Source organism: Eulemur rufifrons, chromosome 25 (assembly GCF_041146395.1).
Source record: "Eulemur rufifrons isolate Redbay chromosome 25, OSU_ERuf_1, whole genome shotgun sequence".
Taxonomy (NCBI): domain Eukaryota; kingdom Metazoa; phylum Chordata; class Mammalia; order Primates; family Lemuridae; genus Eulemur; species Eulemur rufifrons.
The window spans coordinates 15,899,362-15,917,477 of record NC_091007.1 but is presented as its reverse complement, the minus strand read 5'-3'; the positions used below and the strand labels follow the sequence as shown (position 1 = coordinate 15,917,477).

Below are 18,116 nucleotides of genomic sequence, written 5' to 3'. Positions count from 1 at the left end.
AGAGAGAACCAATGTGGGGTCCTTCTGGGTTCTGTTCAGTAGAGTGATCTGGGGGGACAGAGGACCACTACGGCAGGGAGAGAAAGGAGGTGAACTCCAGATGCTCAGGGGCTGAGAAAGGAGTAGCAAGCAACCACCCAGAGTAGGGAAGCACCTGCTTGGATCAAGACATATGCACAGGAGAGAGGGTCCCCCAAATCAGAATCTCTCAAAAAGCAACTTCAGTGCCCAAGGAAAGAAAGTTGGTTCTTCTGCTTGGGCTTCACCTAGGCAGAAGACCAAGGTGAAGCCACCTCACCAGGTAAGAGCAGGCATGACCCTTTCTCCTTTTGCCTTGTCTCTGATGGAGATACAGCCGCTCGGGTGTTGGACAGGAGGTAAGAGAGAAAAAAGAGCTCAAGGGTGAATCCTACTCTTCTTTAAACACAAGCAGCTGCCAACTGCTGCCCTCATCTTGGAGCACAGGGATGAATGAAGCTGGAAGCATTTTAACTCATAGTCCCATTCTAAATGCTACTTTGAGGCTGTGTTTGGAGCAGTGGTAGGACTCTCTGTTCCCAAGAATGAAAAGAAAAGTCATGGGATTTTCTAAAGTTTCCATTCAGAGCAGGAGAAGATTAGCTAGTGAATATATTTTAAATCCACGGTAAAATACATTATGTTTTGATTATTACTAATGGTTCTTAGTCAACACCTGGTTATATATTTAAATGTTTGGGCTAGCAGATTCTAAACAAATGCTGTTTCTTGCTTATCTTTTCTGATCTGAAATCCACATCTTGAAAACTATACATGTTGGGCTATGACAAAATATCTGTTAGCACAGATATTAATATTTTATTCTGTATGGGAAGAAACTGCTAGGAAACTCCTCTCCCTTAATCCATTAGCATATCTTGGTTTGGAAAATGAACGGTCATTTTGAAAGCCTGGCCACCTGGGATGCAGCTGCTGGAATTTCCCAGTGTGTACAATGTCTGAGAGGTCACCCTAAAGGACAGGACAGTCTCCTGACCAGGACCCACGTTACATGCCCGTCACCAGAAAAGGTGCTGAAATCTTTACACAGAAGGCCTTTACTCGCTACAGTAATGTATGTTTTTCAATTTTTAGATTGTTAAATCCCTCCAGGTGGAGTTTGGGTTCCTCAAACAATTGCTTCAGTTGAAGTTTGAGGACAAACTTAAAGAGGAGTCTTTCAATCTCTGCAATGTTCTACATGACAGGATCGTAGAGCTCGAAAAACACCGTCAACAGGTAGATGTTCTCTCGTTTCCTTTATTCTATGTGTGGGTTGATCTTTTGCTTTGATGTGTATGTACTGCAGTTTTGAATTTAGAACTTAGGAGGGCCATTTAGTTTACATAGGTTATGTCCCATGTAGTAGTTAATAAATACATCGAGTTTTACTATGTGTCAAAAACTTTTGTAAGTACTTGGTATATGAACTCCTATAATTCTTATACTGACCTTATGAAGTAGGTAAAATTCTTTCCCCTCTTTTACAGATGAGAAAACTGGGGCACAGAAAGGTTCATTAAGTTGCTCAAGGTCAGCAGTTAAAAACAGCAGGGCTTAGGTTCGAGGCCAGACAGCATGATGCTTGTGTTCCTGTGCTTAACTGCAGTTTCGTACGATCTTATTTGTTCTTTAAGGGCTCTGTGGGAGCCAAAGACGTGAAAACTGCTGCTTTAAGGAATTTCCTAAAATCTTTGGTCAGGGTGGCATACTTATCTGTTATTAGCAAGCATCACTATTACTTCTGTGCTATAAAAAAAAAAAAAAAAAAAAAAAAAAAACAAGAACTCCAGTTTTAAGTTTGTTTTTTTTTTAAGTTTTGGAGAAGTGTCATTTTATTGAAAATATCTGCTGCTCACATTTTGTATGATCCGAATTGAGACAAAACGTTTACAGCCAAAAAAGGAGGAGAGGAAGAGGGGGAGTTAGAGCATTAGTGGTGAAAACCCCATCTTTTGCTAACCACACCATCCAAAGTCCTGTGCTGAGCCTTTTAAATATATTTACTCTGTAAGCCCCTCAAAATCCTAAAATGGAAATTCTGTTATTCCTGATCTACAGATAAACTGAGCTTGTCCAGGGTAAGTAACCTGCTGAAGGTTGGACAGTAAGGGGCACAATGATATTTCAATTCAACCCTATCTGACTCTAAAGCCTGTTTGTTGTTCACACTCCGTGCTGGAATCAGAATCGATATCAGAATCAAAGATATTTTTTCAACTTGTACTATCTTTCATTATTATCCTAAACAGATGTAATCAAATTATATGATTAGTCAGAAAATAACTCTAGTATATAGACAAGCCACTCTAGATTTCTTTTTGTGGACATATCCCCATTCAAAAAAGCACAAGGATCAGAAGAAGATATGAATCCCAAATGGATTTTGCTACTCTTAAAAGCAGTTCTAAGAAGGCACTAAAAGACTTTACTTGCTATGTAAGATGAAATGAAGTGTTCAAATTGTATGTATTTTATCTATATGATCTCTCTATTGCTTTCGGTTAAGTATAAGTAAAAATTGAATGTGTTGCAATAGCTATAGTGAGGAAGAAATTATTATAAATTGAAGTTTTCAACAGATTGTGATGATTTTTTTTTTTAGCATGAATCCCTCCCTAGTGGGTGTGAGTCATATTTGGAAATACATTGTGGTGCTTATTGTATTTATTCTTGGTTTGCAGAATGAGGATAAAATAAGAAAGTGCTTCTATCAGCAGTTAGCTGACGCCATAGCTGTTGTCAAAGGAATGTACAAGGTGGGTTTTTGGTGGCGTCGTGGGTGAGGCTGGCTTCCGTTCCTGTGAGTGCATGCAGTGGCGCTCACTTTGGGTTTCCAGTCTATCTTTTTAGCTTTGAAGGTCTGTTTCCTCAATTTTCAGGTCATCTCAGAGGGATCAGGCCTAAGAGTATTCATGCTCACGTTAAATTTACCAAAATAGCACCTTTATGAAGGTACTGTTCTATTCTGGTATCCACGCACCTGGGCAGGTCTCCGCAGTTTGCAGCTGGGTAGAAGAAAGTCAGATGGTCCTAAGAGAGAGTTCACGGGGTCTGTGGTTAATCCCAGGGAGCAGCCCTGGAGGAACTTTCTAATGATGGGGACACTTCTATCTGCCAGACGTGGGGCTTCACTCCTCTTCACAGTGGGAAAATTCGTATTTTCAATTAATTTTTTTTTAGACTTAGGAAGGACCTTGTGCTGCTTTTAGTGCTTATAACTATGATCTCGCCTTTTATTTCAATCTACTTCCATAAGGAAATATTTTATACTTACAGCTACTTGCACACCGACTGCGTATGTCTTTCCATCAGCACTTAACACATCTGTGGTTAATAATGTAACTGCTTAAGTGTCCCTGTTCCGTGCCGGACTGTACGCCTTGCGAGGGAGGGGATGTCGTCTGCCTTCCTGCTGCGCCACTGCCCCTTCGCACTGCGCCTGGTGCATAATTAACCGGCTACGAATTGCTAAATGCATGAACGGTTGCCTATACCTGTGGCAGACAGCGGTGCTGCTTGGTCAACTGTCATTCTCCCCACTCCTTTTTCTTACTGACGGAGGCTTTTCCTACTACAGAAGCCAAAAATGTTAGATTCTTCCTCTCCCGGGTTCCTTCTCAGCGATGACGCAGGCATGGGCAAAGTCAGGTCCCTGACCAATGGGACCTGAGGGTGAGCTGGCTGTGAGGTTTACAGGGAAGGTTACTCTTCCTAATTAAAAGGGACTCATGGGTGGAAACATCTTTCTTCTTCTTTGCTTGACATTGTTACATCTCCTTCTGATTCTTGGAACCGCTGTAGCTCACTGGAACCAAAGGATGAGATGCTCTGGATGTGCTGAGATGGCAAAGTGGAAAGATAGAGACCAGGAGGATCCTTGGTGACATCATGAGCAATGAAAGTAACCCTGGCCTTGCCCTACCTCTTGCCCGTTTATTCATGAGATAACAACCCCTCAGTGTTCAAGCCACTGTCAGTTGGCTGTTAGTTACTTGCAGATAAAAACATCCCAGGGAGGATTGCTCTGTCAGCAGTCCTTGTGCCAAGTCGTGCTTCCAAAGTTGGCCTTGACACCATCTCCCACCCACCTGCTCTTCTGCAACATCGCCTTGGTTCTCTCTGATCAACGGGTGGAGTCTAATTCCCCTCCCTTGCCTCAAGGCTGGCCTTAGTGACCCGCTTATAAGCACAGAATGTGGATGAAGGGAAGCCGCACACCTTCCAAGTCTAGGTCAAAAGAAACCTTGCAGCTTCATCCTCACACTCTCGGAATGTTTGCTCTTTGGAGCCCATTCCAGGACAGGGGGTGGGAGTGGGTGCAGGGTTCCAGGTGGTTACTTCTAGTGCATTCTTACACTGGAAGGCTGGCCCTTTGGTGTTCCAACTTTAACGAGTGGTCTCCCAGTATGTAGAGTTTCCTCCTCTCTGAGGAAGACGTAGGCGTGGTCTCTTCTTCCCTCTGGCCTGTACAGAGTTGCAAGCCAAAGCTCAATTTACCTGGCTTACCAATGCCCTGAAAAGGCGGCCAGCTCAATGCTGTGCAAACTTCCCTGGGTTTCTGCATTTGCTTAATCTTGGTCTAAGTATTCCTGACTTTCTTATCAGCTCATAGATGCATTTAATCTGTCTTATCCAGAATTCTTTTTGTTTACGGTAGGAGAGTAAGTCAGAATTCTCTGATTTAAAAAAAACATACTTTTACAGTCCTTTGTGTCTTCAGCAGTTTCTGGGACACTAATGTATTTTTTTTTTTTTTTTTTTTTTTTTTTGAGACACAGTCTCGCTCTGTTGCCCGGGCTAGAGTGAATGCCGTGGCGTCAGCCTAGCTCACAACAACCTCAAACTCCTGGGCTACTGCCTCAGCCTCCTGGGTAGCTGGGACTACAGGCATGCGCCACCATGCCCGGCTAATTTTTTCTATATATATTTTAGTTGTCTATATAATTTCTTTCTATTTTTAGTAGAGACGGGGTCTCGCTCTTGCTCAGGATGGTCTTGAACTCCTGACCTCAAGCGATCCATCCGCCTTGGCTTCCCAGAGTGCTAGGATTACAGGCGTGAGCCACCGCACCCGGCCCACTAATGTATTTCTAAGGTGTATCAAATGTGCAAAAAATACGGCTGAATAATGAATATCACTCTTTGTATATACTTTTTATACTTCTAGGGGCAGAAAGTCATGAAAGGATTAAATTCTTCGTATTTATCAGTTTTTCATAAACATGTGCTGGCTAGATATGCTTAACCAACGGTGTGTTCATTGTGGTTAGTTGCCTTATCTAATGAAAAAATTGTTTATATTAAATTAAATTAAAGTCATTATGTGAATCTTTCCTTTGGCTTGTTGGCATCGCTTTGACCCATGACCTCAGACAGCCTTCCTAATCCTGGCCACCCAGTTTGTCCAGGCTGAGTCATAAGAAAGGACAGAAGAGAGTTGAAGATACAACCGGAGTACTGTCTAGACTATTGGTAGAGAGGACAACATGAATGACTCTCTGCTGCCCTCTGGAGACCAGTTAAGGACACAAGTACCTGCACATTTTTTTTTTTTTTTAAAGCTAGGAAGCAAGTTTCTAAATCTATTTAATTTTTGCTTCCAACTAATAGAATACAGCAAAGGTGGAGAGCTCTATGTAATTTATGTTCCATAAGAGTGTAGCAGCTTTCTTGCTAGAGTCTCTCTCTCCTCTGTTGGCTTGGAGGAAGCAGGAGGCTATGCTGGCAGACTCCACGTGGCAAAGAACGGGGGGGGGGGGGGGGGGCCCTCTGGCTCAGCAAGAAAATGAAGCCCTGAGTCCTGTAGTTACAAGAAAGTGAACTCTTCCAACAGCCTGACTGGGCTCGGAAGCAGATCCTTTCCCAGTTGAGCCTGAGATGAGACCACAGCCCTAAATGACACCTTAATTACAGCCTTGTGGGACCCTGAGTAGAAGACCCACCTAAGCTGCACATGAATTCCTGACCCACAGAAACCGTAAGATAATAAACGTATGTGTTTTAAGCCACCGCATGTGTGGTAGAACCATTCCTCAGCAATAAATAACAAATTCGCCCTGCATATTCAGTGAGCCATGAAATTCTGCCCGTTTTTACCTCCTAAATCCACCTCTCGTTTTCTTGCCTCTGAACTAGTTCAGGCCATCACCGTCGCTTGCCTGGCCTGTGGCTGTTGCCTTCTCATCCCTTCCGGACTGTACTAAGTCCATCGTCTGCCCAGCTATCTGAGCTGTATTTCGAAACACAAGTCCAATCACATCCTGTCCTTGTTTAAATCCTTTAGTGTTTCCTTCAGACCTGTAGGATAAAGTTCAAGCCCCTTAGGAGGGTACAGAAGGCCCTTACACTTTTACCTCTTTCCATTTCTTGGCTAAAAATTTTACTGTCCAGCAACACTGAGCGGTCACCTGCCTCCCTCTGCACACCTGAAGTTGTTAGTTCCCTTCCTGGGATTTTCACGTGATGTTCCTCCTTGCTCTTCCTCTCTGCATGATAGTCATGCTGAACTGTATCACATCTATTCATTATGTGTTGATCTTTCCCCTAGACTGTCCCTGTGGAGCAGGGACTGAGTCTTATTCCTCTCTGCACACTTCTCCTAGCAGAGAGCCTGGCACATAAAAGAACTCGATTGTTGATCCATTTATCCATCACCTGATTTTGTAGCAGAGACACAAGCAGTTCTTGCACTCGCATTGTTCATAATCCGGTGGTCAAGACAGATAAGAAACCCACAATGACAGTCCACATCAGAGGTTTGCACCTGATGGTTACCTAACTCTTCCTGACAGTTTGGGAGAATAGTTAAGGAAGACTCTCGAGAGAAGGTGATTCCTGTGCTGAGCCTTGGAGGATGATTAATGTTTGGGGAAGAAAGGAGGAAGACAGAGAACGTGGCCTATTTGACAGCAGGGAGGCATTAAGATGCTCGGCACAGTCAGAGAACTGACCATGGTTTGATACAGCTGGAAGACAAAAGATCTGCAGAAAATGGCGAGAGGTGAAACAGGAAAGTTAAGCTAAGGCTTTTATATTTTATCTCAAAGACATCAAAGAATCGTTACAGAATTCTAAGCAGTTTTAAAAATTTTTTGGAGAGATGGGATCTCACTGATGCCCAGGCTTGTCTTGAACTCCTGGCCTCAAGCAATCCTCCCGCCTCGGCCTCCCAGAATGCTAGGATTACAGGTGTGAGCCACCATGCCCGGTCCCCCAAGCAGTTTTAATGACATGCTTAGATTTGCAACTTTGAAAGATAGAAATTGTTGGAGCGTTTATGAGACTCAATAAATAATACCCTACTTCCCCACAAAAGTTCTAGACAGGTTGAAAATAACGTTGAGAAGATGTAAGATGGAGGTGACCTGTTTGCTTGATAAAGCAGGTGCTGGAGAAAGTGGCAGGTACCTGACGTTAAACCCCAGAACTGGGCAGCGGTGGGCACAGGCTGTCTCTTCCTGCCAGGGCAGAGCGTGTGCTCCTGCAGCACTTGCCCCAGAGGAAAAGGGGGACAGGAAGGGCTTGGCCAACATATGACCAAATGTCTTCTTTCAAGGTGAATAATTCCAAGGTGAATAATTTCATGGAGAGAAGGCAAGACTGTTACATTAAAGGATGTCACTCGCCGCATGGGAGGAAGCAACACTCACTGGATTTTCATCTTCTCTTAACACAGTGAACTTAACCATTTAGCCTGTGATTAACCAGGGGTGTGTCTGTACCCTGGCGCAGAGGAGATCGTCCATCTGCCCTGCTACCACCTTCGTGATGCAGCCCCCAAGACCAACCACTGCTTCTCTGGGGGTCCTGAGTCCAGTGGCTCCCTAGAAGACTCTGCATTGGGTTAGAAGGATGCATTATTTTATTTACATTTAGCTCCAAGGTCACTGTGATAGTTAATTTTCAGGGTCAACTTGACTGGATTAATGGATACCCAGATAGTTAGTAAAGTATCACGATTGACCCTTGAACAACACGGATTTGAACTGTGTGGGTCCACTTGTATGTGGATTTTCTTCTGCCTCTGCCACTCCTGAGACTCCTCCTCTTCCTCTTCCTCCTCAGCCTGCTCAACATGAAGATGACAAGAGTAAAGACCTTTATGATGATCCACTTCCACTTAATGAATGGTTAATATATTTTCCCTTTCTTATGATTTTTCTTAACAACATTTTCTTCTCTGGCTTACTTTATTGTAAGAATACAGTATATATACATGAAATGTACAAAATATGAGTCAATTGACTCTTTATGTTATCAGTAAGGCTTCTGGCCAACAGTAGGCTAGTGGTAGTTAGGTTTGGGGGGAGTCAAGAGTTGTATGTGGATTTTTGACTGTGCAGGGCTTTGGCACCCCTAACCCCTACCCAAGGGTCAACTGCATTTCTGGGTATGTCTGTGAGAGTGTTTCCAGAAGAGATTGACATTATAATCAGGGGACTGAGTAAGAAAGTTTCACCCTCACCCGATGAAGGCAGACACTGTCCATCAGCTGAGGGTTTGGATAGAACAAAAAAGCAAAAGAAAAGCAAATTTGCTCTCTCTCTCTCTGTCTACTGGGACTGGTACATCCATCTTCTCCTACGCCTAGACGTTAGGATTCCAAGTTCTGCAGCCTTTGGACTCTGAGACTTGCATCAATGGCCCTCGTGGTTCTCAGGCCTTCAGACTTGGACCAAGCCATGCCACTGGCTCCTCTGGGTCTCTGCCTTGCAGATGGTGCCTCATGGGACTTCTCACCTCCATGATCACGTGAGCCAATTCCCCTGATAGCCACCTCATATCTATCTATCTACATCTATATTTATACCTGTATCCTACCAGTTCTGTTTGTCTGGAGAACCCTGATAACAGTCACTTTGTACCCAAAGCTGAAACTTGACTTCCTAGTCTATTCTCACCCCAGGTCATGTCCAGTGGTGCCATCCAATATCGTCTATCAAGAGGTTTTGCACATGAGGTCAAATGACATTATAAAATTACTCTAATAATAAAAAGCTAATGGCACAGTTATGCCCCAAGTTTGAATATAAACCCTTTTCTACTTTCAAATGCCAAAGAGGAAATGAAGGTGCAAATGTTAATTTTTCTTGCAAGACCAAAGGGAAGTCCAAAATGACATTCTCTTGTCTTTGTGAATTAAGAGATCAAAGACATGTTCCTACCTCCTTTCCCTTCCCATTCCCCGCGTCACAGCCGAGCGCTGGGTGGGGCAGTGTGGTCGGGAGGGCCACACTGCAGAAAGGCAGGATGAGCACATGTGCAGTGCGCTGAGCATGATGGGAGCGTTTTCTTACTGCCACGGCAGGGCTTGTATCACGGAAAGGAGACAGGCTGTGATAAGGACTGGTGTTAGGTTGGAGTTGGAGGTACTGATATGGCCTTATCATCTTTAGATACAGATATTGTATTAATCAGCGTTCTCCAGAGAAACAGAGCCAATAGGGAGAGAGAGAGAGAATAGGGGAGGGGAGGGGAGAGATTTTAAGGAATTGGCTCACACAATTGTGGGTGGCGGCAAGTCCAAAATGTGCAGTGCAGGCCAGCAGCTGGGGCCCAGGAAAGAGTTGATATTATAGCTGAGTGTGAAGGCCATCTGCTGACAGAATTTCTTCTTCCTTGGGGGTTCTCAGTCTTTTTCTCTGAAGGCCTTCAACTGATCGGGTGAGACCCACCCATGCAGTGGAGGTACGAAGGGTCATCTGCTTTACTCAAAGTCTACAATTTAAATGTTAATCTCATCTGAAAAATACCAGCAGCATCTAGACTGATATTCAACCAAATATCTGGACGCCATGCCTAGCTAAGTTGACACAGAAAACTAATCATCGCAGATATAGATAGAGATATGTGAATATATAGGTGCATGTGTATGTGTGGGTCTGTACATGCTACATACATTTATATATTTTCTAATTCTGTCTATGGAGAGGGCACAGAGGCAATAACCCCCTTATGGCAATGAGCACACCTAGCATTCAGCTCTTAGTTTTTAAATGCCATCTGCACTCAGAGAAACCAGGGCTCTTTTGGAGAAATGGACAACAGCTCCAGGGCTGTGACAGGGACAATGGAAGAACCTATAATACTTTGCTGTAGCAGAAGCAAGGAAATGCTCAGAAAATGATGAGGACATGTCAGAAGGACATACGAGTCAGCTTCTAGGGGAATCCTTCCCTGGGCAATTTGGAAAAATTCATGCAGCGAAATAAATAATGATAATTATGAGTTGTAATGATTTTAGTAAAATAGGAATCCCTGAGGTCGATGGGCCTGCCTCTGAGGGCATGGACTGGCATACCTTTGGGCAGGCCCCTGAGGGGGCAAAATTGTACTCAGACCACAGTTGACAGGGCCTGCAGCCGAGTGACACAGCCATTGCAAGATCTGCTGTGGAACTCAGGTCACCAAGCCTTTCTCCAAGGGCATGGATGGGCATGACTCTTGGTGGATCCCTGAGCAGGCAAGACTCTCTCAAACTCCAGCCTAGTGGAAGAATGAGGCCATTTCTGGGTCTGTAAGTGGCACAGTCAGTGAGCTTGCCCTTGCCGACAGTCCTGGGCTCCACCAAGGTTTTGCAATGTCCTACCTGGGTCCCAAACTCCCACAGGGGCACTTTTCTTCATAGACAGCTGCCAAATTCTTGTTGCTGGGGAGGAATATACATGAGGGCCCATGTCCACCATCTTGCTCTCTACTATTATTATTTGGGTGGCTGATACAATTAGAGTAATCTAATATGCTATGTGTTTTATAGCATGATACTGTGCTAGTTCACATGATACCTTAGCATATATTTCAGTATAAAGCTGTTTGCTAAAGTTGTATTCAAGCTACAAAAATAACCCACTTCATAAAGCAGTAGCTTAAAGAAAACACAAAATGGTTTGTGGTGGTGCTAGCTTAGTGTCTAATTTTTAACACTGCTTCCCCTCCCCGCCCTCAGCAATTCTTTGAGGTCGAAGAAGAGGTGATTGCTTTGCAAGATGCAAATACTGTCAAAATAAATATTTTGTCAAGAAAACTGAGAGAAAAAGAAGACATTATTAAGGAGTTAGAAGAAGAACTAGACCAATATGAAGAATATGGATTTCCAAGACGTGTGAGTTTTTTATTATTTCAGAATATTACGAGGGTACAAACGTTTTGCTTACATGAATTACTTTTGAACAGTTTGAGTCAAAGTTGTGTGTCCATCACCCAGATAGCGTGCATTGTACCCATTAGGTGTGAACTTACCCCTCCCCTCCTCCCCCGTCCAAAATTTGTAAGTCCTAAGGCAAAGAATAATTAATTTTAATATGTGTAAATAGAGTCATAAGTCGCTAAAAGCTTGGATTAAGAATAAGTGAAACCCAAATGATTCATCCTGGGTACCTCTCTGTAATATAAGCCAGTCCAACACTTCTCTCTCTGCTCAGTGGCCTTTTCTAGAAAACCTATAATAATATGAATAGGAGTGATGTGACTGTTCTCAACTTTTATTTATAATGGAAATAAAATAACCAGCCTCCCACTGCAAAAAAATTTCCTACTCTAGAAGAGTTCGTAAGTGGGTTTTTGTTGTAATTCTGAAAACTCCCACCCTTTCTTCAGTCAAGATAGTTTGAAAGACACAAAGCTCATCTTTCTAAGTCGTAGCTTTCAGGAAGCCAACTTGGAACAGAATGACCTTCCAATGAAAACGTCAAGAAGGCAAATGTTAAGGGGTTTTCCTCCTTAGTTCTCCCAGTTGCAATGGGAGCCGGGAGCATCTCTACTGCTCAGAAAAAGCACCGACAGGAGCAAGAAAGCAGAGAGGAGAGCCCAGGCTCCTGCCAACGAGGAGAATTTTAAGGGCTCTGGAAAGTGTGGATCCCGAGAGTGAATTTATTTCCATCTCATGTCAGCTCTGAGCCACCAGCTGTGTCTCAGGGCCAATCGTAGTCCAGAGCTAGAGAGGGTTTCATTATTAGGTTCTAAGAACAAGACGCTGATCATATGATTAGGAAAGGCTAACAGAGATGCCAGAACTCGGAAGGAATACAAATCTATTGAATACCAACTAACAGCTACCAGATGCTTCATCAGTGGTATGCCTTTTCGTTCTCACAGCTCGGTTTACAGGTGAGGAAGCAGAAACAGGGTGGTTAAGTAACTTCCCCACAGACACACAGCTAGTAAATGGGAAAGAAGGCATGTGAACCAAGGTCCACCTGAATCCAAAGCCCACATATGGAGTGGATATTTATCCTCTACAGTGAGAATTAAAGGTTGTAATGAATCTGTAGTGTACAGATTATGTTATTATATTTTGTTATAATGTATTGATACTTAAAAACATATGAATATACACACATAGAAATACTGACATAGGCACAGGAGAATCTGGGAATTTATACGTGAAAATCTCAACACTCGGAAGAAACACTTGTGGGTTGCTGGTCCCTTTAAGTACAATCCATGGTTTGTCTAAGTCCCACGCTAGTATTCTTATTTAAAACTTGAGGATTATGAGAGATAATGAATTCAACACAAAGCATTCTACAGGACCTTGTTTACCAACTGCTGAAGGAGCATTTACTTTGTTAATCTATTAGAATTCTTTATGTTCTAGAAAAAAAAACTGAGCACCTTCTAAGCAATATAGTGTAGTGTCTTTAGCATAGATCTAATAAATTTTTTGCATTTACTTTTTTAAAACTTTCTACACTTAACTTTCATTTTTTGGAGAAAATAATTTAATAGAAAAGATTAAAAACTATAGTACTTAGCCTTTAATCCCGCCTTGGCCAAAGATATTCAGTGTAGATGTAGCAAGGCATTTTTGATCCATTCGTTTCCCATTTGTGAATTGCGGAGTGATTACATGCCTCGCTAAGGTAGAGTTATGATAAGGATACTTGCTGTGTGGAATGTGAATTGCTTTGAGTTCTTTGCAGAAAGATTAGTGTATATATTTTAGTTATTATGAAGCAATGCACAAGTCCTTATAACCATCTGGTTTATGTTCCACGAAATTCACCGTACAGACATCTGGACTGTTGAGAATACCCCAATTTGGTAAGAGAACTCCCTACACTCTGAAATGTTTACACCTCTAAGTGTTTTTCTCAGCTGGTAACTGGTCTGTCTGGACGTTCTGGGGAAGGAAGGAGGAGGGGCGGTGTCTTTGGGAGGAGGCCAGCAAGGGGAGACTGTTCTCTGGCTCGTGATGGCATCCACGATACCCTAGTTATTCCACTATAATTTACCCCCGAGGAGACCACGTTAGGATCTCTGTAAGCAACACAGTTTGAGGAAGGAGAGGTCATTCTGATAAACAGGGAATAAAGTTCCTCCCAGGGACCCCAACAAAACATGTGGCTCTGGCCTCCCCCCCCCCCCGTTGAAGGTGACGAAATGCACACTAGGGTACGTTTCAGGAACACAGACACGCACGCCACAGAGCAGATCATGGGTTCTAGCAAACAAACTTACAGAAAATGCTTTTTTGGTCTTTTTGAATTGCTTTTAATTATTATGGGTACGTAAGAGTTATAACTCTTTACTCCTTGCGGCTTAAATTCTAGATGATCTTTTTAATTTGAAATTTCGTCTTATACAACTGCCCCCTCTAGTGGCATAAAACCCCCCTTGAGATGCCAAGTATTGGGAATGAGTTTTGAAAGAATTTGGAGAAACAATTAAAAATGTCAAAGTAGCAATGGAAATAACTTGAAGAAACCTGAAATAAACAAGCTTTGTTTAGTTTATCTGAAGTTATCTAGTTCATTCTCACTGGTAATCGAATTACATAAATAGCTTTATAGTTAATAAACACTCATGGTGTCTCTCCTGCTCTGCTTCTGAGAGAAACGTGCTAAGAATGTAATAGCAAAAGGAAAGTTTAAGAAACAGTTAGTTTAAATTATATTTATGACAGAACGGAAGCCAGCAAAGGAGGCTCTTCCATCTACAGAAGCGCCATGCACAGGCGGGAAGATGCTCCATGTTGAATTTTCCCAAGAGCAACTAACTTCACTCCAGGGATAAGATTTTCAGGTTTTATTCTGTGGGAAACCAGTGTGACTCAGCTGCATACCATTGTAGTTCCAGCTCTCCCGGCTGTCCGTTGACTAATCCCCTTGAGAATTTATAAATGAGGTTAGCCCGGCAGAGTGCGTGTTTGTGTGTGTGTGTGTGTGTATGTGTGTGAGCGCACGCATGTGTTTTAATTTCAATTGCAGTTGGCATTTTTGAATAGACTTTTCATTTTTCTTTCTTACCCCGACACGAATGCACCACGCAGCCATCACCCACCCACCCTCCACTGGTGCGCGGATCTGCTTGTTGCCGGCAGCTCTGAAACAGAGCTGTCATTCAAGAGTGGCAGCTCCGCAGGGCTGCGCTGCCCCGGTGTGCCACTTTCCTGGTTGTCACTCATTGGGAAAGCACCTGCTCTTCTCTGTGGCTGTCGCAAGTCATGGGCATGCATCAGAACCCCACCCCTCCCCCAGCACCGAATTGAGATGTCCAAGTACCGTACATGCAGCCTGCGGAATGAGACGCCAGTATTGCAGAAGCGAAATGGCCGAGAAACCACATAAACTGCTCTGAACCAGGACCTCTCAGACTTCACCGCTCATACGAATCACCTGCAGATCTTGTTAGATGCAGATTCTGACATAGTAAGTCCCGGCCGGGGCCTGAGAAGTCTGCATTTCCAATGAGTTCCCAGGTGCTACTGAGGCTCCTGGTCCACAGATCACACTTTGGCTCTTGGTAACACCTGTTTTCAGACATGATTCTTTCAAGATTCACTTTGGGATTCTGAAACCTGGCAACAGTAACTTTGCATGTCTTACGAGTATGCACAAGAGAAATAGCACCTAGGCCACCACCTGAACTCCTAGTTTTCCTAATATGATAGGAAAACTTGAGATTGGCAAGTTCCTTTATAAATTTAAAGTTCCTCAATGATCGTGGATCACACACGATCTCTCCTAGAGCATAATGTGGCTTTAAATAGCTATACCCAGTTAACCGCCTTTCAATGATCTCCGTCCTTCTTAACCTGGTTTTCTTAATGCAGTTTATTTTAGAGAAGTCTTGCGGTTTAAGCGAGCCAAAACTAGCAGTGTGGGCAGATGGCGGAAGGAACACCACCACAAAACCTGCCACTCAGAGTGTAACAGAGGACCGTGGCAGCCCAGAACTACCCCTTTGTTCATTTTGCTAATGAGTGCCCTCATGGCTGTGGCGTCTGAATAGTTAATTACTTGCAGTTCCCGCAGCTGACAGATGGTGGGGACAGAGCTAAAGGTTAACCTCACGGGAACAGGGGCCCTGGATTGATACGTGTAGCAAAAACCTCAAATTTAATGTGTTTCCTTTGCGTTCTGCTTTCATACAAAGAGATTCTTGGAAAACGTATTTAGGTACTAGCTGCTAGCACTTGTAAATTTTACACTTCATCTGATTAATTTCAATGGTTCTTCTCTAGTTTATGATAATGGGGGCTTATGTAATCCTCTGTGGATGTTCATAATCTGCCACTGTTAGGAAATGTGTGCTTAAGCCTATTAAGGCCAGGATTGTTTGCTTGTTCGTTTGTTTTAAAAAAATCCTGTTAGTCTGTTAATGCATTCTGTGATCGTCTCAAATTGAACAACGTGGGACAAGAAATTAATGACTGGGATTCTTCCTGTATTAAGGAAACTGTTGTTTATTAACTACTTACTAGATTTGTTACTTCTCATCAGTGAAGAATGAATTGGGCTCAAATAATTTAAATGAAATGCTGAATCAAAATCATGAAGACTTGCAATTGAGCTTAGTGCAAAATTTAACAACGTATTTTAAATACTGTTAACTCTGATATATATAAATATCCCATATATAATTTTATTCACTTATTTCTTAAGTTTATTAACATACTATAAAACATTCCAACCACTTATTTTTCCTTCAAAACATTATGATCACGGGGAAAACATTTTAATAATTTACTTCCACATCTCCGTAAAGTTAAATAAAAGTATAGTTCCAAAAAGAAAACACTACATTGAGAGAAATGATTTTGGTTTTGAGGGTAGATTTTATTCTTATTTACTTGCAGTCATGAAATTACTGCAAAAAGAATAAGTTATAGTTCACCTGAAGATTACTTTAAAGTTCAAAAGCATTTTTAGTGTCTATAGTAATTTTGAAGCAAGGCATGTAGAATCTCCTATCTGTGGCATAATAATATAATGACTCTTTAATGTGTTAAGACTGAAGAATCAGTTTAATATTTTATCACAGTGATGTCTAAACTTCTGCACCAGCTTCCTCAACTTATTACATCTTAATTTTTTTACAAAAAAAATGTGCGGCAGTAAAATCTAGACAACCATAAGGGAGTATATTCAGATGTTTTCAATAGCTTTGAAACAGACAAGAAGAAGAAGAAAAAAAGAGTAGCTGTCCCAATAAGCTTCTATTGCGTAAGAAAAAGCCTCTCCCATAATGGACATGGCAAGATTTAAACAAAAGACGCACATAATAAAAATGTAAATGAGTTTGCTTTCCTAAAACTATAACTTTAAAGTCTTTTGTTGTAAGTTATCCTGAAACCTTCTTACAAGGTAATCACTGTTTGCATAGAGATTTAAACCGAGGTCTTCAATAGCATTAAACGCCTGCACAGTCCTCGGGTGACAGGCATGCAAAGCCATGTTAATGTTCAGAATATGAATTGCCTCTGGGTGGCTCCTCCGCCAAGCAGAAAACCAACTGTGGGGATATCCGTGTGCCTGATGGGCTCCATGCGGCTCCCAGCCTGAAAACGTCACCACTTTGACATGTGATGTGCTCCTCCTGACACTGGCAGAGCTGACACTGGGAAATGCCACAAAGGCAACAAGGCCCCCTCCTTCGCCATGCACTTCGCCACCCCCTGGCGCTGCCCGTCCTGAGCTCCCCAGCCTGCCTAGTTACAGGCGGACGGCACTTCAGACACACACAGAGGGACGTGTGGGTGGAGGGGCCCCAGCTGCCTCCCCGGACACAGCCTCCATAATGAATTGACCTGAATGATGAGGGCACACAAACAATATGATATGCATTATTCCTGTCAATAAAGTGTCCCCATGTGTTGGGGTCTTTGTGCAGAATGTACTGTAGCCTTTCTTCCAGTAAGCTCTATGTCGTCTCCTTCCTTTTTCCTATTCATATTATAAGTGTGTAATAGAATTCAGAAAATTATATGATAGCTCTTCTGTATCCGCATTGTCCTGGCGTTGCATATTTAAATGCCTGGCTCCCTGCTTAGGAATATGCAATTCCCCATCTTTCAGGGCTCTTTGGCCAGAGACACCAGCTCCACAAAATCAACCCTTGAAAAGGAAAATTTGGAGTGCAGAGCGGAAAATGAGAGACTGCTTCAAATCATTTCAGAGCTTGAGGAGGAAGTCCGACTCAACATAAAAGAAAATTCAGAACTAGGTAACATTTTGGAATCACTTGGGAGAAAAATCTACACATTGGGCCCTTCGTAAAATTCCTAACTATGTTTGGCTTTGCCAAGCGTACATGTGTTTGATTGTCTGCATTGAAAACACCAATTGGGTAGCCATTTTTGCTTTCCACTGAACACAGCATTCCTTGCTTAGGACAGAGGGTATAGTTATATACAGTTGTACTCCTAAGCCAGCTCGTGCTAACTCAGGGTGTTTTCTTTCAAGCCAAACATTGGCCCTTTGCAAAAATGTGCTAATCAGTGCTCAACTTCACTTAGAAATATTATAAACAGATACAAACTTTTACTGATTTGTTTTATATGCTTAACTGATCATCTGAACTTTGGTAACATTTAAATACTTCAGAATACATATTGGAATATGCTTTGTAGAGAAACAGAGCCCTGCAGAAAAATACACTACCACGTACTAATTATCTTCAATTTTTGATACAAAATTTAAATACAAAATTCCATTTGTATACTTTATGCCTCTCTTCTTTCATACCATAAATATTGGTGAAAATTGCATTTACGTCACCCAAGTTAGAGTCCTTTAAAGTATTGTTTCACTTAACTGTTATCTTTGTATTTATGTTAATTACGTAATGTCCTTAATTTGCAGTATAAAAAGCCA

General features: G+C 42.4%; 1 protein-coding gene across 1 annotated transcript in view; it reads left to right on the top strand.

The window, feature by feature from the left end:
* C25H10orf67 (chromosome 25 C10orf67 homolog) overlaps positions 1-18,116 on the top strand; it is an 87,954-nt gene that overhangs the window by 12,850 nt on the left and 56,988 nt on the right. Inside the window, exons 4-7 of the mRNA XM_069458848.1 lie at positions 1,114-1,257; positions 2,703-2,777; positions 10,967-11,122; positions 17,319-17,466. Coding sequence (XP_069314949.1) covers positions 1,114-1,257; positions 2,703-2,777; positions 10,967-11,122; positions 17,319-17,466 — 523 coding nt within the window. The remainder of the gene's footprint in view (positions 1-1,113; positions 1,258-2,702; positions 2,778-10,966; positions 11,123-17,318; positions 17,467-18,116) is intronic.